Source organism: Pelodiscus sinensis, chromosome 1 (assembly GCF_052426305.1).
Source record: "Pelodiscus sinensis isolate ZL-2025 chromosome 1, ASM5242630v1, whole genome shotgun sequence".
NCBI classification, from domain to species: Eukaryota; Metazoa; Chordata; order Testudines; family Trionychidae; genus Pelodiscus; species Pelodiscus sinensis.
Window position 1 is genome coordinate 131892264 of NC_143052.1, and position 27982 is coordinate 131920245.

At 46.2% G+C, this 27982-nt stretch overlaps 1 protein-coding gene across 11 annotated transcripts in view; it reads left to right on the plus strand.

The window, feature by feature from the left end:
- Positions 1-27982, plus strand: part of CCDC91 (coiled-coil domain containing 91) — a 518367-nt gene that overhangs the window by 43226 nt on the left and 447159 nt on the right. For all 11 annotated transcript variants that reach the window (XM_089771336.1, XM_089771314.1, XM_075901346.2 and 8 more), the window contains 2 exons: positions 116-159; positions 1340-1418. In XM_089771336.1, coding sequence (XP_089627462.1) covers positions 130-159; positions 1340-1418 — 109 coding nt within the window. In that variant the 5' untranslated portion in view covers positions 116-129. The remainder of the gene's footprint in view (positions 1-115; positions 160-1339; positions 1419-27982) is intronic.

A 27982-nucleotide genomic window follows, 5' to 3' on the forward strand; every position in this document is an offset into this window, starting at 1 on the left:
AGGATATCTTTGAAGCCTGCCTGAAAGCTTTTGCTATGCAGAACACATCTGCCCACTCTATGGCAGACTGCCAAGAACTTAGATTCTTTGATCAAATTTATTTTATATCTTCTAGGTGCCAACTGGAAAATGGATGATGATGATTTTGGAGGCTTTGAGGTATGTCATATTGCTGACCTTGAAAAATTGCTCACTTTACAAACTTTTGAAATTGCATCATTTGGAGGAGCATGCGGTATATTATGATTAGTAATAGTTCTGATGTTAACATGAAAATTGTGCATACGGGAAAACTCCAGTAGTCCGGCATCCAATTGTACGACACTCCCAGTAGTCTGGCATCAAAATGGCAAGAGCCTATTGAGAGAGCTTAGGCAAAAAACGAGTCACAAGGCAGCAACGGCAGTAGCTGAAACTAGTGAAACCAGATGGGACTGAATCAGTCTGCCACTGGCATTGTGTGATGCTGGACAGTGCTTCTGCTACAATAAAAAGGGTTAAAAACACTTTATATACAGTGTATAGTGTGTGTGTATGTGTATGTATATGTGTATATATAAAAACCAGTTTATAGTACCTCCTGATAGTCCATCATATCCGATAATCCGGCACCACTTAGGTCCCAAAGGTTCCGGATTATCGGAAATCTACTGGTAAAAGTTAAAGCAAAATTTACCAACCAACACTAATAAGCAGTATAATTTATTTTTTCTTTAGGCAGAACGTAAATTAGAGATGCTCAGCATCTTTGAAAATCAGGCCTCCTAACTAAATGTCTATGTATTTAAATACCTAACATTAGGCATTACAATTTTAAAACTTTGGCCTAGCTTTTAACATATCTGGGCAGTTGAATTTTTGTTCAGTTAGTTAATACCAGTTTATGTGATGTGAACTTACCTCTGCACATCACATAAAAGATATTTTGTTTAAGGTGCAACATTTGTAAATTTAAATAAAAGATTTTAGTGTGCTTGCTTAGTTGTCTGTGATTATATCTGTATTTCATATCCAGTTTATTCATAGCTTTTTCTTAAGTTTACCTGTGCTTTTAAGCCCGATGAAGCAGCCAATCCCAATCAAGTGTTTTTCTGACTAATGATGTACGTCAGTGATTTCTGTAGTTTTTTTTTTTAGTGCATGCTTATTAAAGTTGAACAAATACAGTAAAAATATGTTCTTTCACATGCACTAATTCAGTGTAGTAGAGGTCATTGTTAAAGGAGTATATTTGAAATGTTTGATAAGCTGTAATAAAAGTGATCATTAGAACATGCCTCCTGGAAAATCTCTACATAAGTTTAGAAGACTAACATAACAGTATTTCCCATATCTGTAGGCAGCAGAGACATTTGAAGGTGGAGATGGTGAAACACAAACTACTTTTCCTGCTATTCCTTGGGCAGCATTTCCTGCAGGTACTGGTAATCAATCTCAGCTCTTCTCTTTCATGTTCTCTTCCCTCTCTAGGCAACAGCTCTCTGCCAGCTCTCAGATATTCTTAGTAAAGCAGTGGTTGCTTTCTTGGCAGTAGCATGGGCCTGGCTTCAGAATGTTCTTGTGTCGAGAATCTATTTTGGGATGCTCTAAAATTTTCTTGAAAAATGCCAGTGAGAAGGGAAAAGGATGATTTTTAACCATTCAAAAGCTGAATAGAATTTCATGGGACAAAGAGAAGGCTCTTCCCTAGCCTGTGCGTACTTCCTACTAAATATCAAACAGCTGTTTCAGGTAATAGAGAGGTGCTGAGAACTCCTAAAAGAGAAGATGAAGAATCTTTGCACTATGTATGTAGCAGTAAGTTATTACAGGACATTCCAGAAGCTCTGAGATCTGAGTGTCAGCAGTCTAAGTTCTCCACATACCACAATTCTAAGGAAAGGGAGAACAGGAAAATAGAGACAATGGATTTTAGGAAGGTGGATTTTGGTAAGATCAGTGAGCTGATAGGTAAGGTCCCATGGGAATCAAGACTGAGGGGAAAAACAACTGAGGAGAATTGGCAGTTTTTCAAAGGGACATTGTTCAGGGCCCGAAAGGAAGCTATTCCGTTGCATAGGAAAGATAGAAAATATGGCAAAAGACTGCCTTGGTTTAACCAGGAGATCTTGCATGGTCTAAAAATAAAAAAGGAGTCCTATAAAAAATAGAAACTAGGACAAATTACAAAGGATGAATATAGGCCAACAACACAGGAATGCAGGGGCAAGATTAGAAAGGCAAAGGCACAAAATGAGCTCAAACTAGCTATGGGAATAAAGGGAAACAAGAAGACTTTTTATAAATACGTTAGAAGCAAGAGGAAGACCAAGGAGAGGGAACAGGAAACTTGGAAATGGCAGAGATGCACAATGACTTCTTTGTTTCGGTCTTCACCGAGAAGTCTGTAGGAATGCCTAACATAGAGAGTGCTAGTGGGAACGGGGTAGTTTTAGAAGGTAAAATAAAAAAAGAACAGGTTAAAAATCACCTAGAAAAGATGGATGCCTGCAAGGCACCAGGGCCTGACGAAATGCATCCTAGAATACCCAAGGAGCTGATAGAGGAGGTATCTGAGCCTCTAGCTATCATCTTTGGAAAATCATGGGAGACAGGAGAGATTCCAGAAGACTGGAAAAGGGCAAATATAGTGCCCATCTATAAAAAAGGAAATAAGAACAACCCAGGAAACTACAGACCAGTTAGTTTAACTTCTGTGCCAGGGAAGATAATGGAGCAAGTAATTAAGGAAATCACCTGTAAACACTTGGAAAGTGGCAAGGTGATAGGGAACAGCCAGCATGGATTTGTAAAGAACAAATCGTGTCAAACCAATCTGATAGCTTTCTTTAATAGGATAACGAGTCTTGTGGATAAGGGAAAAGCAGTGGATGTGGTACACCTAGACTTTAGTAAGGCATTTGATATGGTCTTGCATGATATTCTTATCGATAAACTAGGTAAATACAATTTAGATGGGGCTACTATAAGGTGGGTGCATAACTGGCTGGATAACCGTACTCAGAGAGTAGTTATTAATGGTTCACAATCCTCTGGAAAGGCATAACAAGTGGGGTTCCGCAGGGGTCTGTTTTGGCACTGGCTCTGTTCAATATCTTCATCAACGATTTAGATATTGGTATAGAAAGTACTCTTACTATGTTTGCAGATGATACCAAGCTGGGAGGGGTTGCGACTGCTCTGGAGGATAGGGTCACAATTCAAAATGACCTGGACAAATTGGAGAAATGGTCTGAGGTAAATAGGGTGAAGTTTAATAAAGACAAATGCAAAGTGCTCCACTTAGGAAGGAACAATCAGTTTCATACATACAGAATGGGAAGCAACTGTCTGGAAAGGAGTACGGCAGAAAGGGATCTAGGGGTTATAGTGGACCACAAATTGAATATGAGTCAGCATTGTGATGCTGTTGCAAAGAAAGCAAACCTGATTCTGGGATGCATTAAGAGGTGTGTTGTGAGGAAGACACGAGAAGTCATTCTTCCGCTCTAGTCTGCGCTGCTTAGGCCTCAGTTGGAGTATTGTGTCCAGTTCTGGGCACCGCATTTCAAGAAAGATGTGGAGAAATTGGAGAGGGTCCAGAGAAGAGTAACGAGAATGATTAAAGGTCTAGAGAACATGACCTATGAAGGAAGGCTGAAAGAATTGGGTTTGTTTAGTTTGGAAAGAAGAAGACTGAGAGGGGACGTGATAGCAGTTTTCAGGTATCTAAAAGAAGAGTGTCATAAGGAGGAGGGAGAAAACTTGTTCATCTTGGCTTCTGGGGATAGAACAAGAAGCAATGAGCTTAAATAGCAGCAAGGGAGGTTTCGGTTGGATGTTAGGAAAAGGTTCCTAACTGTCAGGGTGGTTAAATACTGGAATAAATTGCCCAGGAAGGTTGTGGAATCTCCATCTGTGGAGATATTTAAGAGTAGTTTAGATAAATGTCTATCAGGGATGGTCTAGACAGTATTTGGTCCTGCCATGAGGTCAGGGGACTGGACTCGATGACCTCTTGAGGTCCCTTCCAGTGCTTATATTCTGTGATTCGAAGGTCGAGCATCCATGGGTAGCATCGAAGAAGGGAAGTTTCTTCTTGGAGTAGTGTCCCCATGGGTGCTCCACTGTAGGTGTCTGGCTCATCTCAGCGCCTCAGATCGGAGACTTTTATTAGCTGTAGTCAGCCGGTTCGCACATGCACAGTGAGTATCTTGTGCTATTCACTCCCTTTTCCTGTCGCATGCAGTCCGCTTCCGGCCAGTTCCTCTCAACCATTCTCGGTTGTAGACGGAGCGCCTCATCTCACCTGGTCTCTGACAGAACTTCTTCTGTAAATAGTTAAAATGCTGATATAGTTGTTAGTGTATAGTTAGATCATTGGTATTCATTATCGTTCTCGAAAAAACCCCAAATCCTTCAGACTGTTTTTCTGTTTTTAGCCATTTAAAAAAAAAAAAAGAAGCGGAAGAAATGGGACACGAGTTTCAACCACTCCCACAATGCCTGGATCCCCAGGTTTTAAAAAGTATAGCCTTTGACACAAAGCCATGCCAACCTCTGACGGCCATGTAGTGTGTATCTAATATCTGGGTGAGGCACATGTGCCACAAAAGTGAACCCACTGCTCGAAGCTGATGGCGAGAGCGCAAAAAGATAGGGAAATGCTCCTTAAATGCTCCTTTTGACAGGGCGCTTCATCCTCCCAACGTTACATCGCCAGCACAGCCCGAGCGTACAGTGCCTCAAAAATGTAGTGTGTCATCCCCAGAGAGGGGCCCAACAAGTAAGATAAGGGCATTTCCGACATGCTTCCTGCCTGCTGCTTTGCCGAGCAGAGTCAGTGCAAGAGATAAACCGGGTACGTCCGGCACTATCCCTGAGGTTTCCAAGGCGTCCATGAGCGCCAAGCGTTAGGAACCAGTAACGTTGCCACTGACAGCTTAGGCAATGCCAGCACCGAGATTGGCATTGGCACCGCATATTCCTGCGGACCGGTTGTTGGCACTTCTGCCATTGAGGAGATTTCCTGCACTGGCATCCTTGGTGCCTCTGGCACCGACACCCTCCTTGGCGCCTCTGGAACCGGCAGTCATTATGGCACCGGCGCTGAGGGCAATAGTGGAGCGGCACTGAAGAAAGCCACAGGAAAGACTGGCGTGTGAAGCAGCCCTATTTCCCCTTCTCTGACCTTTTCCCTGATACTGTCTCCTTCACCTCTGCCACGAGATTTCCCCCATACTGAGTACCCGATGCTACCATCACAGGGACTAACCATACTTTCCTTTATGCAGCCCCCATCTCCATATCGGTAACTGCACTAGGAAGATGCAAGGCATTATGGGAGACACCATTCTTCTTCGAGTGGCCCCGTGGGTGCTCCACTCTAGGTGTCGGGTCCTGTCCCGGCGCCGCTGCTCGGAGACTTTTCATAGCCGTGTTCCGCTGGCTCGTGCATGCGTGGTTCCCCAGGATAGCGTTCGCGTCTTTGATCAGCCGCGCACGAGCCGGCAACCGTCAGTTCCTCTCAACCGCCTCAGGTTGCGGTCAGAGCTCCATGATCTCTTCTTCAGTTATGGTTTTAGATAGTTGCTTACCTGTAAATAGTTAAAAATTTTAGTGTTAGCTATGTTCCTGTTACTTGTTATGTATTCTCTTGTTTAAAAAAAAAAAAAGTTTTTCTTTCAAACCCGCTTTTCACTCAGAAGCGGTGCGGTGAACGCTAGACTGTGAAACTGACTACCCAGAGTGGGGGTCACAGCTGGGATCAGTTTTTCGTTTAACTCTACTGACAATGCCAGGATCAACTGGTTTTAAAAAATGTTCAGTATGCCTTGAAGCCATGCCAACGGCTGACGGCCATGACACGTGTATTAGGTGCCTGGGGGAGACTCATGTCCCTGACAAGTGCACCCATTGCCGCAAGTTAACTTCAAGAGCCCGGAGGGAGCGGGAAATGAAGATAAGGATGCTGATGTTTGGCAAGGTGTTGCAGCCTATCCTATCCCTCCAACAGCCACAAAAACCTCCCATCACAAGAGGAGAGCAGCTTCTCCGGGACTGATCGGCTCCAGAGCGTCAAAGCCGTCCCCGACGCGCTCCCTCCTTGCGGCAGTCTCAACCCTGGCAGCGGCTTCTAAAGTGACCCCCGGGGGGTCCGGACAACTTGCTGGGGCTGGCATAAGTGAGCCCCCACCATCCGGAAGGAGAGCGGCTTCAGCACCGGTGCCGGGAGCGGCGCCACAGCTGACCAGCAAGCCTGCACCGGCTTCAGCCACACGCTCCTTGAAATTGATGAGCGCGCCGGCGCCGCAATTGACCAGTCTCCCGGCACCGGCTTCTGCGGCACCCAGCGGTTCGGCGCCTATTTCGCCGGCCCCGGCGGTGACGTCGGCACCATCTCCTCCAGCACCGGGACCTGAGGCGGGACACGCCACTGCCTCAGACCCGGCACCATTGCTAACCCTGGCACCGGGGGCCCTGCCGGCACCGACACCAGATCAGCAGCAGCTGACCTCTCCGGCACCGTCTCGCCTTCACTCGGTGCCTGGTTCCCCTGTGCTTCGGGCTAGGGATGAGACTTCAACATGTAGAAAGTCACAGTCAAAGACCCATTATAGGGACAGATCTCTTTCCCCGTCTGCTTCACCAAAAAGGCGAAGTTGCTATCACGGCTACTTTTCCCCCTCGAGGAGTAGGTACAGCCGGCACGATTATAGGGACGCGGTGTATTTAGATGCACATCGGTCCCGTTCGCGATCCCGGTCGCCCTCCCGTCTCTCGAGGTACGGATCGGTGAGGCGCTCTCCATGCCGCGTCTATTATATCCAGCATGGTAGCGCACGTTCTTCTCGATACCCCTCTCCGTCACGCTCTGAACGTTACTGTGAGCGCTATCATAGATCATATGTCGATCGTCCCCAGCGTCACCATTCAACACCATAGCATAGGGGATCTTCTCACATCTGCCAATCACCGTTAGCGAAATACTTTCCTCATCGATCACAACCACTGCGCTCACCTTCTCCAACTAAGAGCCCAACAATCCAATTAGACCAATCCGAACCAGAGGAGGGTCAGTTGTCGGAAACAGAGGACCCTAAGACAGAAGCTCCCCAGCGGACTGCCCATCGTCTTCACCGGATGAAGCGATTTGCCCAGTTGAAATCTCCCCACCGGATGATCTGAAGCATTTTCAGGATCTCTTCAAACGAGTGGCAGACATGCAGGACATACAGCTAGCAGATGTGCCTATTAAGAAACGTCGCCTTTTGAAGAACCTCCACCCTCAACAACGTGAAAAAGTCTCGTTACCAATCGATGAGGCGATTATGGAAGTGGTGGACGAAATATGGCAAACCCCAACATCGGTTGCACCTACAAGTAAAAAAGCTGATAGAAAATATTTTGTTCCAGCTAAGGGGTTGGACTTTTTATTCAATCACCCCCAACCCAATTCACTGGTGGTAGACGCAGCGCAACGTAGGGGTAAGGTGCCACAATACCGAAATACCGTTTTGGACAAGGACAATAAAAAATTGGATATTTTTGGGAGGAAAGTCTATTCCTCAGCTACACTTTTACTTCGCATTGCAATTTACTCAGCCCATTTGTCGAACCATAACTTCGATAATTACTCCAAACTAACAGATTTGTTGCACCATCTCCCAGACACCAAGAAACCACTCCTGAAAGCAATAGTACAGGAGGGGTACGCGTCATGTAGTGCTGTACTTCAGATTGCTATGGATGTGGCTGACACAGCAGCTCGGGCTGCTGTGACTGGTATCGCCATGAGCAGATCATCTTGGCTTTCGTCAGCAGGGGCGCCGAAGGAGTTGCAAAGCAAGGTTGAGGATCTGCCCTTTGACAAATTTAAACTTTTTGCGGCAAACACTGATGAGGTCCTCCACTCGGGAAAAGACTCACGCACCACGCTACGTACACTGGGGATGTACACACCTTCCTTCAAACGTAGGCGTTATTTCCCTTACCAACGGAGATATGACTTCAATTTTGCTAGACAGCAATCACGTCCTTTTGACAACCAGCGTCCTAGACAACGCCCCCAACATAAACGACCACGGCAGAACCATTCGGGTAATCGGCAGTCGACTAAGCAACAGATTTGACTTGCTTGTCGAGGATGCAAACCAATTGCCCATAGTCAATACGGAAGCTCATCATCTTTTTCACCATTGTCTACGCTCTTTTTACTACCACTGGTCTACGATCACCACAGACAGATGGGTGCTAGAGGTAGTTCAATCCGGCCTCTCCATCCCTTTTCTCTCTATTCCCTCCACCACTCCCCCCTCCCCGTCCCTCTTCAGGGACCCCTCTCACGAGAAACTGTTGGAACAAGAAGTTCAACGTTTGCTCACCATTGGGGCAATAGAGAGAGTTCCCAAGCAGTTTTGGGGAAAAGGTTTTTACTCCTGATATTTCCTCATACCAAAGAAGTCGGGAGGATGGAGACCCATCCTGGACCTTCGAAAGCTAAACCAGCATCTTCGGAGGCAGTGTTTCAAGATGGTAACCTTATCAACCATTCTTCCGCCATTGAACAAAAAGGATTGGTTTGCAGTCCTCGACTTGCAAGACGCTTATTTCCACGTAGAAATTCACGTGGCACACAGACGTTTCCTTCGTTTCCGATTGGGGAGCGAGCATTACCAGTACAGGGTCCTACCATTCGGCCTGGCATGTGCTCCTAGGGTTTTCACCAAGATGTTAGCAGTAGTTGCGGCTCACCTACGCAGACTAGGGGTGACAATATTCCCCTACTTAGACGATTGCCTTCTCTGGGGTACGACCTATATGGAAACATGTTATATGGTTCGGACAGTATCCGACGAATTTGCTACTCTGGGTCTTCTCATAAACTTGAAGTCAACACTAGTTCCATCCCAAAATCTCATGTTCATAGGTGCACGCCTCGATTCAGCTATGGCGCACGCATATTTACCGATGGAACCTTTTATAATAATCAAAGCATTGATACACACAGTGGTCCACGCTCCGAAAATTCCCACACGCATCTGTCTACAGCTTTTGGGACATATGGCTGCTGCCACCATCGTAGTGTGCAACGCAAGATTACGTTTTCGTTGCCTCCAGCACTGGTTAGCCACGGTTTACATCCCATCAAGGCACAGTGTCCACAGACCGGTAGTGGTACCACAGTATGTCCGGGAATCCCTGCAGTGGTGGACCAACCCAACCAATCTTCTCACGGGCGTCCCATTTCATCGCCCTCAACCTACTACACAAATAACTACAGATGCCTCCCTCATAGGCTGGGGAGCTCACATGGGCAATTCCACGGTCCAGGTCGCCACGAGAAATGCTACTGCACATCAATCTGCTCGCGTTGAGAACGGTGCAGCATGCCTGCAAACATTTTCGGTCACACATTCAAAATACAATGACCAGGATTTTAACGGACAACATGGCGACTATGTTTTATATAAACAAGCAAGGAGGTGCCCGATCCTGCTCTCTTTGCGCAGAGAGCATCCGTTTATGGAATTGGTGTATTGCCAACAACACTGTTCTAACAGCTTCCTACTTGCCGGGTGTCGACAATTTAGTAGCGGACTCTCTCAGCAGGCGTTTTCCACACGACCACGAGTGGGAGATTCACACGGACATACTCAATCGTATTTTCGCTCGATGGGGATTTCCGACGATAGATCTGTTTGCGACAGAACTCAATTTGAAATGTCCCAATTATTGTTCGAGAGCCGGGATAGGACAACACTCGCTGGGGGACACCTTCCTTCTCCCCTGGGGAACGGCACTACTGTACGCTTTCCCACCGACAGTATTAATTCCCAGGGTTCTCAAAAAGATCAGTGTAGACAAAGCTCGGGTAATCCTTCTAGCACCAGCATGGGCTCGTCAGCCTTGGTTTTCAATGCTCCACCAGATGTCAGTGAAAACGCCATATCCTCTACCTACTCTTCCGAATCTGTTGACCCAGGACAATGGATCCATCAGTCATCCGCGACCAGAGGTTCTACACCTCACTGCGTGGATGCTGGCTGGTTTACCAACTCTGAGCAATCCTGCTCTCAGCGAGTCAAGCAAGTGTTGATGCACAGTTGAAAACAATCTACACAAACCGCTTATACAGCTAAGTGGGCAAAGTTCCAAGCATGGTGTGCAGACAATAACGTGGACTCGTGGTTTGCATCCTTACCTTGTATATTGGATTATCTTTTACAACTACACGACAATGGCTTGGCAATTGCATCGCTACGGGTACACTTGGCAGCAATCAATGCATTCCACCATAGGGATGACGATATTTCCTTGTTCGCTCACCCTACTACAAAAAGGTTCCTGAAGGGACTTTCAAATCTCCACCCTCCCCGGAGGCCTCCTCCTCCCTCATGGAACTTGGATCTGGTCCTACAAACTTTGACTCATCCCCCTTTTGAGCCTTTAGCGACGGTAACATTGCACTTACTTACGGTCAAGCTGGTATTTCTCCTAGCCCTCACTTCAGCTCGCAGAGTGAGAGAGATAGCAGCTTTTATGGCTTCGCCGCCCTATACTGTTTTTTCGGAAGAATCGGTAACGTTGAGGACCCATCCAGCATTTATTCCAAAGGTGTCTTCTGAATTCCACATAAACGAACTGGTAGTTTTACCATGCTTCTTCCCAAAACCCCATACCTCAACGCAAGCAGCACACTTATATACCTTGGATGTGAGAAGAGCGTTGGCGTTTTATAGCGACAGAACACGGGGTTTTAGGAAAACAGACCGTTTGCTAGTGTCAGTGGCGAGTCATTCAAAAGGACAGCCTTTAACTTCTCAGCGTATTTCCACGCTCATAGTGTTGTGTATATCTATGTGCTACTCGCTGCGAGGGAAGCCTCTCCCTTCTCGTCCCAAAGCTCATTCAGCTAGGGCAGTTGCTGCTACTACAGCCTGTCTCAGTGGGGTGTCCTTTCGTGACATTTGCAGAGCGGCAACATGGTCCTCACACGCGACTTTTGTGAAGCACTACGCCATAGTCGATCAGTTTACTTCAGATTATTCTGTGGCTACAGCAGTACTGAATCGTGCTGGTAGTCTTGATTCCGGAGCGCTTTAATTCTGTTCTGTGTACTGCTCCAGAGTCACCTAGAGTGGAGCACCCACGGGGCCACTCGAAGAAGAAAAAGAAGTTACTCACCCTGTGAAGTAACGATTGTTCTTCGAGATGTGCCCCGTGGGTGCTCCACGACCCACCCTTCCTCCCCGCTCCGGAAATTTCTTCTTAATGTTTCTTACAGATGAGTAGATGAGAGGAACTGACGGTTGCCGGCTCGCGCGCGGCTGATCAAAGGCGCGAACGCTAGCCTGGGGAACCACACACGCGTGAGCCGGCGGAGCACGGCTATGAAAAGTCTCTGAGCCGCGGCGCCGGGACGGGACCCAACACCTAGAGTGGAGCTCCCACGGGGCACATCTCGAAGAACAATCGGTACTTCACAGGGTAACTTCTTTTTCTCTCTCTCTACCACTTTCCTCAAGGGTATTTGCTCATTTCCCCTGCTCGCCTCATGCTCACCTTTCTCCTTGAACTATAAGCGATACACTAGTGTCTTCTCATCCAGGAAATTGTCACTGGCACGTTCTGACCGTTACTACGGATACCATCATATACCGTATTATTCCTCACATCACCATTACCATCTTCATTCATATAGATGGTCTCTATGTTGCAGCCGTTCACCCAGTTATCAGCACCCTCCCACTGATCCACGTGAATAGCATCCGCAGATTCTTCCACCACAAAGTGCTACCTTCCGGGCACTACAATCGGAACCAGAGGAGAAACAACTGTCTGAAGTGGTAGACCAGCAATCTGATACTTCACCTACAGACTAGTGCTCGTCCTCCCCAGACGAGGTGGTCTTTCCTGGAGATATGTCCCCTCCTGATGACCTGAAACAATTTCAGGAACTGTTTAAGAATGTGGCGGAAAGCCAGGATGTCCAGTTGGCAGAAGTGCAGACTAAGCAGTATCGCTTGTTGAAAAATCTGCAACCTCAAGATCGCTCGAAGATTGCACGCTCTATTGATGAGGTGATTATGGAAGCCGCGGAAGATATTTGGCGGACTCCCGCCTCAGTATCTCCAACAAGCAAACGGGCTGACAAAAAGTACTTTGTGTCTTCAAAGGGGCTGGAGTTCTTGTTTAATCATCCACAGCCAAATTCCCTCATGGTGGACGTGGCAGAACACATAGCCAAAACCCTGCAACAGAAAAATACCCTTGGGGAGAAGAACAATAAAAAACTGGTTATTTTCTACAGGAAGGTTTATTTGTCGGCCACCTTATTCCTTCGCATAGCTAACTATGCGGCCCTGATCTCAATCCACAATTTTGATAATTATACCAAATCGACAGAGCTTCTTCAATATCTTTTGGACTCCAAACCACCACTGTTGAAAGCAGTAGTACAAGAGGGCTATTCATCGGCAACGGCTGGGCTACAGATCGCTATGGACATTGCGAACACGGTATCATGTTCCATGGCCACAGCGATCGCAATGAGTTGATCCTCTTAGCTTGCGTCAACCGGCATCCCGAAAGAGCTTCATACCAACGTGGAGGATCTCCTGTTCAAAAAACAGGAGCTATTTGTTAACAAAATGGACAAGGTCCTCCACTCCAGGAAAGATTCCTGTACTACCTTCTGGATGCTTGGCATGTACATGCCTCCGTGCAAGCACCAGTGGTACAACACATACCACAGGCACTATAACTACCTGTACCACAGGAAACAGCACCGTACACGTGACAGATCTCGGCCTAAGCAACATCCATAGCGGAGGCGACTGCATACCACAGGCAACAGTACCATGCATATGATCAATCTCGGCCTAAGCAACATCCATAGCGGAAGCGACCCCAACCATCCTGCATCTCCAATGAGCCTGCTGAGAAACAGCAAATTTGACTCCTCGGTTGAGGGCACACAGAATTCTCATATTGTCGTCTCGAAACATCATATTTTTCACAGTCGGTTAAGGCCATTTTACCATCAATGGGCCGACATCACTTCGTAACGTTGGGTTTTGGAAATTGTAGCATCTGGATTCACGATCCCATTCCTATCCATACCGCCCACTACCCCTCCCACCCCGTCCCTCTTCAGGGACCATTGTCACGAGGACTTACTAAAACAAGAGGTCCATTGCCTCCTTTCCATCCGAGCCATAAAGAGGGTTCCCAGAGACTTCAAGGGAAGAGCGTTTTACTCCCATTATTTTCTCACCCAGAAGAAAACAGGAGATTGGAGACCCATTCTCAACCTTTGGAAGCTGAATCGGCACCTCCAGTTCAAAATGGTGACACTCAACACAATTATTCCATCACTAGACAACCAAGATTGGTTTGCGGCCCTCGACCTACAGGATACTTACTTCCATAACGCCATTCACTCAGCACACAGGTGATTCATTCATTTTGTTGTCGGCAATGAGCCTTTTCAATATCGAGTCCTACCATTTTCAAGACCTTCACAGTAGTGGCAACGCATCTGCATTGCGGAGGTGTTATGATATTTCCTTACTTTGATTGCCTCATAAAAGGCCGGTTGTCAGATGTCAGATGGTTGCGTTAACCAGACAGACTTTCAACTTCCTCGGTCTCATTATCAAGAACCAAAAGTCCATGGTAGAAGCAACTCAGTCTCTAAATTTCATAGGGTCTTGCCTCAGCATGAGTGTACTTACCCGTTGAGCATTTCCAAGCAGTCCAAGATCTAATAGCTATTCTGACACACGCCCCTACTGTGTCAGTACTAACTTGTCTGCAACTAATGGGCCACATGGCTGCCATCACGTTTGTAGTTCAGCACACAAGGTTACTTTTCCATTGCCTTCAACACTGGTTGGCGGCATCAATTTACATCCCGACAAGGCACAGTATCTACTTCAGGCCCTCACATCTCTATGCTGGTGGACCAAACTGAGCAATCTCATGGCTGGGGTATCATTCCACTGGCCCCAACCACTGAACTAGATAACCACACATGCTTCGCTTACCGGCTGGAGCGCCAATATGGCCAGTATGATGGTGCAGGGAAATGATCAGCAGCAGAGAAACTTTTCATATAAATCTTCTTGAGCTCAGAGCAGTCCTTTACAGGCAGACACTTCCAGGCTCACATATTCAATATGACAATCAGGATACTTACCGACAACATTGCAATGATGTATTATATACATCGACAAGGCGGAGCATGGTCCCGGTCCCTCTGTGCAGAGGTGGTTTGGTTATGGAATTGGTGTATTTGAAACAACATCACCAAAATAGCATCATACTTACCTAGTACCAGCAATGCTGTTGCAGATTCACTGAGCAGGCATCTTCCCCACGATCACAAGTGGGAGATTCGCACAGATGTCCTTCGACACATCTTTCATCAATGGGGTTCTCTGAGTAGACCTATTCACCACCTACAACAACGCAAAATGTCGTCACTATTGCTCCAGAGCAGGCATCGGACCAGGATCAATAGGAGACACATTTCTGATACATTGGGGAACTTCCGTACTGTATGTGTTTCCCAGTGCTTATACCACCCAGAGTCTTAGAGAAGGTCAACACAGATTCAGTACAAGTGATCCTCATAGCCCGTGCCTGGGCAGGACAGTCTTGGTTTCCATTCCTTCAACAAATGTCTGCACAACCACTCTATCCCATTTCCCCCCCACTTCAGGACCTTCTTACTCAGAACCACGGCTCTCTCCTTCATCCGAACCCCAAGAACCTACTCTTAACGGCCTGGCTCCTATCTGGTTTAAGGTGTCAGAAGACCTCTGTTCAGAGAAAGTTGAACGGGTTTGATACACAGTAGAAGAGAATCTACCCGAACTATGTATCTGGCAAAGTGGCGGAGATTTGTTGCCTGGTGTTCTGATAACAGCATCAACCCACAGGTTTCTCTTTTGCACCAGATCATGGACTACACTGTTCACTTACAGCAAAATGGCCTTTCAACTGCTTCTTTGAGAGTGCATCTAGCAGCAATCAATGCCTTCCAGCACCCCATAGATAGACTGTCAGTGTTTGCTTACCCAACAACTAAAAGGTTTATGAAGGGCTTGACTAATCTCAGCCCCCCGTGTAGGCCACCACCACCTTCCTGGAATCTGGACTTAGTGCTGGATACCATAAGGTATCCTCCATTTGAGCCTTTTGCCATGGCATCACTCAATATGCTCACAATGAGGCTGCTTTTTCTGCTGGTGATCTCATCTGTTCGCAGAGTTAGCAGCCTTGATGGCATCGCCACCATATACAACATTCAACAGTGAAACAGTGATGCTACAACCTCACCCTGCCTTTATCCCTAAAGTCTGTTCGGAATTTCATGTTAATGAGCCTATAATACTCCCTTTTTTCTATCCTAAGCCTCACGCTTCATCATGGGAAGAGCTTCTCCATACCGTCAACGTGCGTTGAGAGCTTGCATTCTATATTGACAGATCTAAGGATTGGTGCAAGACAGACCAGACTGTCTGATAATATTAATTGCTGATTGATCCAAAGGCGAAGCTTTATCGTCCCAACGTATTGCTTGCGTCATAGTCAAGTGCATCACGACGTGTTACTCTATCTGGAACAAAATTCTTCCTGCCCAATTGAAAGCTTATTTGACCAGAGCAATGGCCACCTCTATGGCCTTCTTTATGAGGAGACCCATTCCATGACATCTGCTGAGAAGCTACTTGGTCATCCAACACTACTTTCATGAAGCATTGTGCTATTGTACAACATCTAGCTGCGGACTCCACTGTTGTCTCATTAGTACTCACACCTCATGACTAACCTTGATTCTGGAGCCCACTGTCTGGACAGTTTGAGTACTGCTACATAGTCACCTACAGTGGAGCACCCACAGGGACACTACTCGAAGAAGAAGTAGTTACTCACCTTGGGGCAGTAACGATGGTTCCTCAAGATGTGTGTCCTCATGGGTGCTCCATGACCTGCCCTCCTCCTTGCTCCGTAATTTTGTTTCTAGTTTTTCCTTTCAGGTCACCAAGTGGTGAGAGGAATTGGCGGGAGCTGGGCCATGCTCAACAGGCAAAGGGCGCGAATGGCACGAGATGCTAACTGCACGTATATGGTCTGGCTGACTATGGCTAGTAAAAGTCTCCGATCTGCAGCATCAGGACAGGCCCAACACCTACAGTGGAGCTCCCATGAGGGGACACATCTCGAAGAACCATCATTACTGCACCAAGGTGAGTAACTTCTTAGATTGTGCAGTAATTGGAGTTCTTCGAGATGTCTTCATGGGTGCTCCACAACCACCCACCTCTCCTCTGCTCCGGGTGTAGAGAAGGAACGGAGGGAACAGCTGCTGGCACGCGTTTAACTATCAATCTGGGCAATTGCGCAGTAGCACAGCACACGCCGGCAGACTGCTAGCAAAGATCTCTGGGCCGTGTGCAGAGCAGTGCTGACATACCTAAGGTGGAGCAGCCACGAGGACACATCTCGAAGAATTCCAGTTACTGCACAAGGTGAGTAACCTCCCCGTCTTGTGTCCTGCTCACAACACTACCGCCTGTCAGCTCCTTGAGTTTTGTAGGATGCAGGCCTTGATGACTTGAAGACATCTAACTTTTCTAAGTAATTTTCAGCTTGTTGTTTTATTTTAACCTCTACACTTATCCCATTTCCACTAGCATTCACTATGTTAGGCATCCCGTCACCATCCATCTTCTTGATAAAAACCCAAACAAAGAAGCCATTTGCAAGTTTCCTGTTAGTATTTCTCCCTCTTCACTGAGCATTGGGCCTACTCTGTCCTTGGTCGTCTTCTTGCTTTTAATATATTTATAGAATGTCTTCTTGTTTCCCTTTATATCTTTTAGCTAGTTTGAGCTCATTTTGTGAGCCCTTTATGTGTCTAGCTCAGCAGTTCCCAGCCTTTTCCAGATGGGGACCCATTTTGACAATTCAGGAAGACTTGGTAACTCAAGGCAATTAAAAAATGGGGGAAGGAAGGAGGGCAAAGCCACCTGGGGAGACACCTGGCGACCCATATTTGAGTCCCAACTCTTAGAGTCCCAACCCTGCTCTAGCTGAACTGAGCTCATTTTGTGACTTTGGCTTTCTAATCTTGCCGTTGCATACTTGAGTTGTTTGCTTATATTCATTCTTTGTAATTTGACCTAGTTTCCACTTTTTATACAACTCCTTTTTGATTTTTAAATTATATAAGATCTCCTGATTAAGACACAGTGATTTCTTACCATACTTTCTATCTTTTGTACATAGTGGAATAGTTTGCTTTTAGGCCCTTGGTAATGTCCCTTTGAAAAACTGTCAACTGTCTTTAGTTGTTTTTCTTCTTAGTCTTGCTTCCCATGGGACTTCACCTACCAGCTCTTTGAGTTTACTAAAATCTGCCTTCCTGAAATCCATTCTCTCTATTTTGCTGTTCTAAAGATACCCCCCAAAAAAATCTATGAATCAACTATAAATAGTAAAGCTTTCATTGAAATATTAATGCAATATTTACTGACACTGGAAAGGAGAGTAAAAGGCAAGCTTATACATTTTCTTTGAGGAATGTTTAGGATCCATTCTATGTAAGTACAGCAGAGACCTGTAAAAACTTATACAAGTTCTGGTTTGAAACTCGTCTTTTGTGTGCCACTAACTCAAAAGAGTAGAAGCTCCAGAGCCCTTGTCTGGAATCCAACTCCCATTGAAAGGCCAAACAAATTAACCATGGTCCATGGTAAAGTTCTTCCAGTTTTAACAATTTACCATGTATTAAGTAGTAACACAGGATTTAAAAAAAGTCATTAAGATCAGAGTTTGCAGATATCTACAACACTCAAAAGAATTCTGTTAAAAGAACCCTTTTCCTTCTTAAGTCATTAACACCTATGTAAACTTTGTTGGAAATGTAATCATGCAAATGTCATGAACTAAGTCTTTTGCTCCAGTATTCAAAAGCAGCCTAAAAGCTTTTCACCCACCTGAAATTTTGTTATCACCCCATACAGCCTGCCCCAGCTCAAGAGAGTCCTACATCTGCAGCCCAGCTGGAGCTGCTGTACTTAGATCCGATGCAGCTCAGATTGGAGCAAGTCAACACACCCCAAACTCTCCTCCATTTCCACCTCACTGCACAGATACCGGCACCTATCCACCCCTCTTCTCCCCTACTTCCATGCAATCTGCTCCCCCCTAACCGAGCCAGAAAAGAGTCCTATGTCTATAGCCCAGTTAGAGCTGCTGTGCGGAGACAGACAGGGTGTGACTCCTGCTGCCTGCAGCCCAGATGGGAGCAAGTTAAGATACACCAAATTAACTTCCCTCTGTTCCCATCTCACTGCACAGATGCTAGCACCCTACCACGTTATTTCGAAATAACGTGTCTACACACAAAATGCCGTTTGAAATAGCATTTTGCTATATCAAAATAGCGAGTCTGCACTGAGTGGACACTGAATTGCATTTAAGGTCGGCCGGAACCAGGTCCGGCAGGGCATCAGGTCAGGAGCTACTTTGTGTGGCTACTGCCTGAGGCTATCTGAGGCCTGTGCTTAAAGGGACCCCCCCCCCCGGACAGCCGGTTCTCAGCTTTCCCTGCTTGCTTGCCTACCTCGATGAGGGACAGCAAAACATTTTGTCTCTGTGTGCTCTGCTTGCCCTCCCTTGGGACACCACAGCACTCTGCAACATGGAGCCAGACCTGCCCCTGGGCACTCTGGTGCTTCTCTTGGATGCGAGCCTGGCTGCACTTTCTGCAGGCTGCCATCCGGGAGTCCATCAGGGGGCTGTCAGTATCCAGGAGGCCCTGTTGGAGAGCTTCCATCGTGAAGATCACTAAGAGCGTCCCTGGTCTGCCCCACTGAGGGCTTGTGCCTTATTCCTCCCTCACATCCTTCCACTTACCTCTCCCTAGCCCCCCTTCCTGATGTCAAATAAAATACATGTGTTTTCATGAACACAAACTCTCTTTATTTAACAAAACTGGGGGGGATGAAACTCTGGTGAGACTGGGGAAAAGGAGGCGGGAGAGGGGAGGGGGAAACCTGGGAGGAGGAAGTAAGAGGAAGAAGGGGGAGGGGAAGCTCAAGCCTCAGGGTTGGGGGTCTCGCAAGACCAACTTGATTTTCATGCAGACCTCCTGAGTTTGCATGTGGCCTTTGGTGGCCAGGCTGGCAGCTATCCTGCCATAGACGGCCGCATTCCTCCATCTAGTGCAGAGATCATGGATGTTGGGGGCATCCCCCCCCAAACCTGAATAAGGTCCATGATCTCCACCCAGGACCAGGAAGACGCCCACTTTCTCCGGGCCCTGGCAGGCTCCTGGGAGCTAGCAGACTGCTCCTGGGGAGCGGTGGAGGGCTGGCTGCCAGTGGTTTGTTGGCTCATGTTTTGGGGCCACTGGGTCAGGGGCAGTGACTGCTGGCTCTGGGCTGGCAAGCTTGGAGTTGGTACTGGCACTGGTCAGAGTCATCCCCTTTTAAGGTCTCTGGGGACGGGGAGGGAGAGGAGTGTTCTTGGTTGAGGCTGGAGTGGCCACCAGGGCACCCTGGGAAGGCTGGAGGGCCCCTATTTCAAAATAGCTATTTCAAAATAAGTGCTTATTTCGAATTGGTGTTATTCCTCGGGGAATGAGGTTTTCCAAATTCGAAATAAGTGTTCTGCTATTTTGAATTAATTTCGAAATAGCAGTTTGGCTGTGTAGATGCTAGTAAAGTTATTTCAAAATAACTTTGGTGTGTAGACATACCCTTTGAGACTAACAAAGCTATTTAGTATCATGAGCTTTTGTGGGCAAAACCACTTCTTCAAATGAGCTGGAGTGGGGAAAAAAAAGTGGGGGGAGACTCAAAATGTATAACAGAAAAAGGAGAGAGGAAAAAAATACTGTCAATTGTAATGCTTGTGTTAATGAGGCTAATTTAGTGGGCGAAAGTGTCCTATACTTAGCTTTTGATGTGGTTAAGGTGTTAAATGTATTTAGTTAATGTCATTGTTCAAGTCCAAGGAAACAGTCCTGTAGTAACTTAATTAAGATTGTATTAATTAGGAAAAAGAAATGAAACGATTATATTGTGTTGTAAGACGAAATACAGACATCACAAGTAAGCTTAATTCATGCAGCAATGTACCTGGATTTTATAGCACCTAAACCCATTTTACATATTTAATACCCACCTGGAACAATATTAGCATCCAGATAAGCTGATCTGGTTTTCAGCTCTGAATTTGTCAGTGCTCCCCTCACTTCTGAAGACTTGGTAAGAGCTGGCATCTGGTTTTTCAGTGTCACTGTATTTTCATAAATAATTTCACACCCATCATGTTATTTGTAGAGTTCTCCAAATCTATTTACTTGCATGTAAATCAGATATGAGAGTGACCAGGGCTCGCCGAACCGCGTCGAGTTCTGCTCGCCAGCTGCGCTGTCTGGTGATCTGTGCATGCACAGATCGTTCTGCGCATGCGCAGATCGCCTGAACCCGGCTCTTCCGGGTTGCAATCTACTCGCCACAAGCGAGTAGATTGCATTATTTGTCAAGCCCTGAGAATGACTTTCACATAATTAAGCCATTTTGGCTTCCCTAAACAGTATCTATTTTCTAAAGTCTGGTTTATGCATAATGTTACATCCATTTATCTTATTTTAAAAGGAATTTTAAAAATTTTGTGTGATTTATAAGCAAGTCTGCAATGATTTTTTTGTGGTGTTTTATACCAGGCTGTTTTACAATTTGAAAAACTCCCTGTATATTCTGCTATAATATAACAAGTTTTAACTGGCAATACTGCTCTTTCTGTTACTGTTTCATAAGTTCAGTGCACTTAAAATCTTGCAAATATTTCATGAATAAAGTTTATTGCAACAAGTAATATTTTATAGGGCTAATCCAAGGTTTTATATACATTGCCTTGTAAGTTAACTTCAGTTTATTGGGAAATTGCCTTGGATCTGCATCGTTTTTCCCCAGGGATTTTCAACATGGAAGGATAGTTTTAGTAATTACAGTGTTTTATTAGAAGAATGAGCATTCAAAATGTTGATTCATGTCAATGATAATGCAAAGTTCCACTTTTCACTTTTGGTTCAGATAAAAAAAGAGAATATGCAATTTTTTGTGAGGAGGATAGAATACCAACACTGCTTTCCTATGCCCATCAGAAAGTGCTTTGGACTAATTTATCCATAATCTGGCATTGGAAACAAAAATATATGCACAATTGAATTTTTTGCTGGTATAAGGAAAAACGACAAGATAGAATAGTTAAAGTATATACACTATTTTTCTATAATAACTTCCTCTAGCACCATGTAATGCTAAAGAAATTATTGTATAGGTTGGACCTCACTTGTCTGCAACCCTTGGGTCCTGAGTGATCTCAAATGAAGGAATTTGCCTCACCAACGGAGGTTCCTTGACACTGGCCCCCTCAGCCTGCCGCCCCTCCCTGCCACCAGCTCCTTCAGCTCCACTGCTGGCCAAGCAACACAGCTGCCTTGGCCCCGTTGCCGTAACTGGTGATCCAGCCCTCCTGCTGGTATGGCAGCACACAGTCCTGGCCCTGCTGCCGTGTCACCGGTCCTGCTCTTGTCTGGCACGTGGCCCTGATTGGGCTGCCTACCTGCCACGGCTCCAGACGGGCTTCCCCTTCTGGGTTGCCATGGCCCAACATTACCTCCAGCCAAGCTGCCGTGGCTCTGACTCCACTGCTGGGCTGGCACTCAGTTCCACTCAGGCTGCCACGGCACAACCCCATTGCTGGTTCAGCACTCATGGGCTGCTCCTGCCCCACTATCGTGGCCTCATTATCACCGCCCATCTGCTGCTGCTGTGGACCCTCTTCTATCAGCCTTGCCTTTTGTGGAACTTTCAGCTCCTGCCATACCATGGATATTGCCAAATGAGAGTCCTAGTTTAGGGAGGTGCAACTTGTATTAGCTGACTGGTAGCAGTGGGTAGACTTATTTATTTATTTTATTTCTGGAGTGTATTCCAATCAGAATTAAGAACCCATTGGCTGTGTCTACACTGGCCATTTATTCTGGAAAATCAGCCGCTTTTCCGGAATAACTTTCCAGCTGTCTACACTGGCCCCTTGAATTTCCGGAAAAGCACTGATGATCTACTGTAAAATCATCAGTGCTTTTCCGGAAAAACTATGCTGCTCCCGTTCGAGCAAAAGTCCTTTCCCAGAAAACTGTTCCAGAAAAGGGCCAGTGTAGACAGCACAGACTTCTTTTCCGCAAAAAAGCCCCGATCGCGAAAATGACGATCAGGGCTTTTTTACAGAAAAGCGCGTCTACATTGGCATGGACGCTTTTCCGGAAAAGCACTTTTTCCAGAAAAGTGCTTTTCCGGAAAAGCACTTTTTCCAGAAAAGCATCCTGCCAATGTAGACGCGCTTTTTCCGGAAATACTTATAACGGAAAACTGTTCTGTTTTAAGCATTTCCAGAAAATCATGCCAGTGTAGAGGTAGCCATTGTGTTAGAAACTGTGCATGAACAGAGTAAAAAGACAAAAAAGCTTATGCTTCAAAGAGCCTTTATTGCAGAGAGCTTTCACTCATATTTAAGGGCAAGATGGTATGAAGGAATGCTTGAGGAAAGACTTGGGAAAACAATAATAGTATATATTTGCATTGGCCAGCTGATGCTACTCTTTATGAGGTCTGAAAAAATGCTGACTCCTCAGACACTACAGGTACTTTTTTTGATTGTTTTATTGAGGAAGGCACAGAGAGTAATCTTTAATATGGTACCAGTGTAGGAGTGATAGATTTCAGTTCTTTTTTTCTATTCCCTCCATGTTCACATAATGAAAATATGGATGTAAAAACATCTACTGTGTGCTCAGTGAGTGGTCCACAGAATAAATTTTCAAATGAAGGGCAGTAGGAATATGTGTAGCAGACGGTGGGCCAGCGTGTCTTCTAGCCCCCTACCCACTCTCTACCTCTGTCCCCTCGTGGCCCCTACACAGCCACTCCTTTTACAGTCATCATTTGTCCTGTACCGGGAAAGTTCCTTGCCCAACGTCTCCACTGTCCACAGCCTTGCCTCCGGGCTGCTCATCCTGCTGGGCTGGTCTCGGTCTCTGACCACCTGCTCCGCCCCGGGGGCTACCTCCGTTCCGCCTGTCGGGGTAATGTTCGCTCTGCTGGCTGGGGTGGAGTCTGCTCCACCTGTTGGGGATGAGAGCACAACCAGCTCCTGCTCTCCCCCTTCCCCTGCTGGCCGCCCTCCCTCTTGTATTCCCCACGTGGCGTAACGCAGCATCCCTCCACTGGGGCTGGCCGGCCGCCTCAGGGTCCTAAGGCCTGTGGATTCTTGCTGGGGTGCCGCCACGCTTGTGTGGGTGGCCTGTCGGTCGCTGCTCGACACGTCACCAGCAGCCGCGATTGGGTGGTTTTTAGTGCGGGGGTCTGGTCCCCCGTGACAGTATGATACAAAATACTGATTTTTTTTTTTTTGAGGGCTGTAAGGGAGCTACTCAAATATCAGTAAATAATGGATTTTACTGTTTATTCAGTTGATATTTGTAAAAGAAAACAGGAAGGAATCCTGAAGAAAAAGTTATTTGTGCCTCAAGATTATTTAAGAAGTGTTGCTGTATGTGAAAGTGTGATTCATCTGATACTACCAAGGTCAATGAGACCTATGGTGAACTATTATCTCTCAGAATAGCCCCTATTCCAGGCGTTCCCAAACTTTTTGACACGGGGACCAGTAAATCCATTCACGAGCTCTTGGAGGTCCGATAATATTCATTTGCATATTTGCATATTCATTAAACAAATGATGAATATTCAAATACGTTGTTTCTGGTCCTCCGAAAGCCCCCCGTGCCAGCTTTAGCAAAGCTTTTGATACGGTCACCCACAATATTCTTGCCAGCAAGTTAAGGGAATATGGATTGGATAAATGGACTGTAAGATGGATCGAAAGCTGGCCAGACCAGGGTTTCCCAAACTTTTTACTTTAGTTGGAACCCTTTTTTTATTACTGTTTTCTGCAGCCCACAAATATAAACGCATATAAAAAATAATTAAAAATTAATAAATTTTCAGTGTTTCACCTGGCTGCATCCTCCGCCCAGCCTGGGCCAGGGCTTGGGGGACCCAGCTCCGCATGGGCACTTCAGGAGGTAGGAGCAGGAGCAGTTTGGGGGTAGGGTATCTGGCTGGGAGGGGGAGTGGAAGGAAGGGTAGGGTTGCCAGGTGTCTGGTTTTGTACTGGACAGTCCGGTATTTGAGGGTTATGCCCGGGAAACAAATTGGAAAAATACCGGACATATGCAATGTCCGGCATTGTAGTAAGGTAAGTTTTATTATTATTAGGTATATCAGTCCGTAACTGTGAATTGCTTGGCTGGTAGATGTGCTCACGCTGCTTGAGTGTGTCTACCAGCCAGGCAGTTCGCAACTACTTGAGGGAGGGTATGGGGGGGGGGCAAAATGGAATGCCTGGGTCAGTCCCGCTTCCCGCCGGCCGATTCGCTCCCTGCCCCTGTTTCTTCTCCCAATCTCCCCTGGCCAGCCCTGCTTCCGCTGCTTACCCACCCCAATCTCTGCCAGACAGCCCTGCTGCCCCCAACCCTGCTTTCACCTGCCAGCCGCCTGCCCCAATCTCCGTTGGACATCCCGGCTGCTCCCAACCCTGCTTCTGCCGGCTGCCCCATTCCCCCCGATCTTCGCCAGACAGCCCCGCTACCCCCTACCCTGCTTTCCCGTGGCTGGTTTTTCCCCCCTCCCCACTATATGCACACCTCCTCCCAGCCCACCCCTCCCTGCTCCCCTCCCGGCAGCCACTCTGAGGCACGGTATTTTTTTCCCATAGTTTGGGAAATGCTGCCCCATTCCTATGGTTTAAATCTCAAAAAATCAGATACAAGGTACTATAAATATTAAGAAACCTTAAATAAGTAACAGATTTATGGAACATTAATGTGCAACTGCTAATTTTTCCCTGACTTCCTTCTTCCCCCAACAGAGCCATCCCATCTAGAGGATAGTTTGGGGTGGCTGCCTCAGGCTCTGTGCTTAGGGGTCAGGACCAATGTTTCCTCTAATTTTTTCCATCAATTTGTAGAATAAATTTAATGTGCATCAAGGCATATACAGTTGTGTTCCACCAGTAGAAACACATACTGTTAGCTGCTAGCAGCTGTAGGTGCTAATCAGCTGGGCAGCATTTGAATCTCTCCTGGGCAGCTGCCCAAGCACAGCGTTTATTGACAACACTAGTCAGGAGCATGTGCACTCATCACAACTTGGGGTTGGGGGAGCAGAGTACACTGAGACTAGGTCACTCTGCTTCCAACTGCTGCTGTGGTGTAGTGGAGTGACCTGGCTCAGAGATGAAAGAAGGACAGCAGAGGCTGCTGGGTTGCTCCACTTCCTGTGGCTCCTGCCTCCATGGTGAGTGGTGGTCTGAGCCCTGCTGTCACTCGGAACTGGGGGCTTTGGGGAACGGGGGTAATGGGAGCATGAGAGGGTGGAGCAAGTGTGGCAGGGCTTGAGGGAAGGGGTGTAGAGGGTGTATATCAGGGATGGGAAGAGGTGTGCTTTGGGCAGGAGGTAGCAGGCCTGATCTCTGCACCCCTGTAGGAATGACCCTGCCCCCCACAGCAGAAGAATATTTACTTTATAGATTGATGACTCTTAGAGACTTATTTTGTTTTTCTTCTTGTATGCAACTAACAGACTTACCCAGCCTTGCCCAGATCCTTCAGGGCAGGGGACTGGCAGTGTGGGGTTGTAAAGACACATGCCTTTTCTCTCGCCTTAGTTCCCCTGCTGACTGTCAAGGTTTTTTTTTCTCCTCTCAGCACCCCTCTCCCCCAGCTGCCAGCAGCTGTTTTTCTCCCCTCCTTCTGGCATTGCAGCTAGGGGCTGGGAGGGAGGGAAAGGGCTTGGGGCAGGACAACTTACTCAGTTTTTTTGGCAGGCAAGATGGCAGAGCCCCAGCCCCGCTGTCTACTCCCTTGGTGGTATGGCTGCTCAATGGCTGGGTATTTCTGCTAGTATAAAATAATTATACATATTCTATATAAAATGTGTTATCTTGTATTGTTTACATTTGTGACCTAGCTCAGTTATTTCATACTAGCAGAAATACCCGGTGTTGCCCGAGGAAAATATAGTAGAAGGTGTGATTGAATGAACTACGTCAATGACATTAACATAGTATATTTTAATGGAAATGCTTTTCTCTTATATATGACTTTTCTCTTATACATTTGAAGAAATTAACATAGCTAGTACTTTTTATGTTATCATAGGGAAGGGATCTCATAGTTGCAGTTTGTGTGACAGGCTTAACAGAAGAGTCCAGCAAATGCCTATGATCAGGCGCTACTAAAAGCTAATTAGTGGCCCAATTGGGCTTCTGGGGGCCCAATTGGGACTCTGAGGGAACTGATTTTGAGATATAACCAACCCAGTTATTTAAGTTAGGAAATCAGTAGTATCTGTGCAAAATTTGGTGTTTCTGGCTCTTACCGTTTCAGAGATCTTTCGGGACAAACAAACTAACTTTCAGAAATATTTATAAGATTATATATTAATCCTGAAGTGACTCTATTGACTTTAGAGATGTTGAAGGAATGCATTTGGTGCCCTATTTTATATAGGAAATTATCCTTAAAAGCGTTTGAGAGGCTGGAGTGATATCTACTGACAGCAGGAATAAGTAGGTTTCGTTGTTGAGAAAACTCGTTAGTTTTTGCTTAATACACTTTTAGTGTAAAAATTAATAAATAGTAACAAAAGGAAATAATTTCAACATAATTTTTAAAAAATGTTTTCATTGTAACAGGATTTTGTCAATTTGCAATCCAATGATTGCCTGTTTTAGCATTAGATTTTTTGCTGGTTGTGGGGTGCAATCTATCAGTTGTGGCATACTTTTGTTTCATGCCCGATTGTTCAGTTGTTGTTTGTAATTTTTCTGCCTTTTAGCAGGATCTTGGAAAAAAATCTGACACCCTTAATTGCCGTGTGTTTGTATGTTGGCACATGTTTCTGGTTTTGCCTGTGTTCTTTTAAGGCTCAGAATGACATGCATCATGATGAACTGAGAATGAGTGACTCAGCTTGGCAGGACTTGTATAAGTGCTTCACCCTGGCACATGAATGTTTCATATTGTCAGGAGCTGCAATAGCGTTTCGGACAGGAGAATCTCATATGTGGGAGCAGCTGAAAGGGGAATTGTGTGCACCATTGCAGGCCAGCAGAGGACTTTGGCCATGACTAAGAAGCACTGCATGATTCTAGCTTGATGTGGATTGCACTAATTAGAGTAAACAAACGAACAGATGAACAAAAAGGAATATTTTAAAAATGCTGAGCAATAGATGATGTCTCAGTGAAATTCAAGCAGAAACTGCTGACTCCGTGTTGTGAAAACAAGAGTGCAGTTTGGGCAAGAATTACTGATTCAAGCTGTGTGGATCCAGGAACTGCTTTGTTTACAAATGCCACCCATGGCAGATTCTTCCACTATGTATTTGATGAATGCAGAGCCTTGAGATAAGCTGTGGGGAACTATCAGAGGAGCCATTTACAGAGATTCTTTCTACTGAGTGCTTGTTGAAAAAAGTTACTCACGTTCTCATAACCGTTGCTCTTCTTCGAGTGATGTCCCCATGGGTGCTCCACTGTAGGTGCTGGGCTTGCCCTGGTGCCGCAGTATGGAAATTTTTCGCAGCAGTAGTTGGGCCGGACTGTGCATGCAAGTGTCTCGTGCATGGGAGTATCTGGTGGCATTCGTGCCTTTTCATGCTACTCGGTCCGGTCTCAGCCAGTTCCTCTTAACTGCCTTAGGCTCCAGACGGCGGGAACTGGTCTCCTCCAATCGTGTTGTTTGTGAGGCAATTCAAGTTGTTCTCCGTTGTAGTTACTCTCTATAATTAGTCTCCCTACAGTTCACTTCGTTCTCCTATTTAAAAAAAAAAAAGTTAGTTAAAAGTTA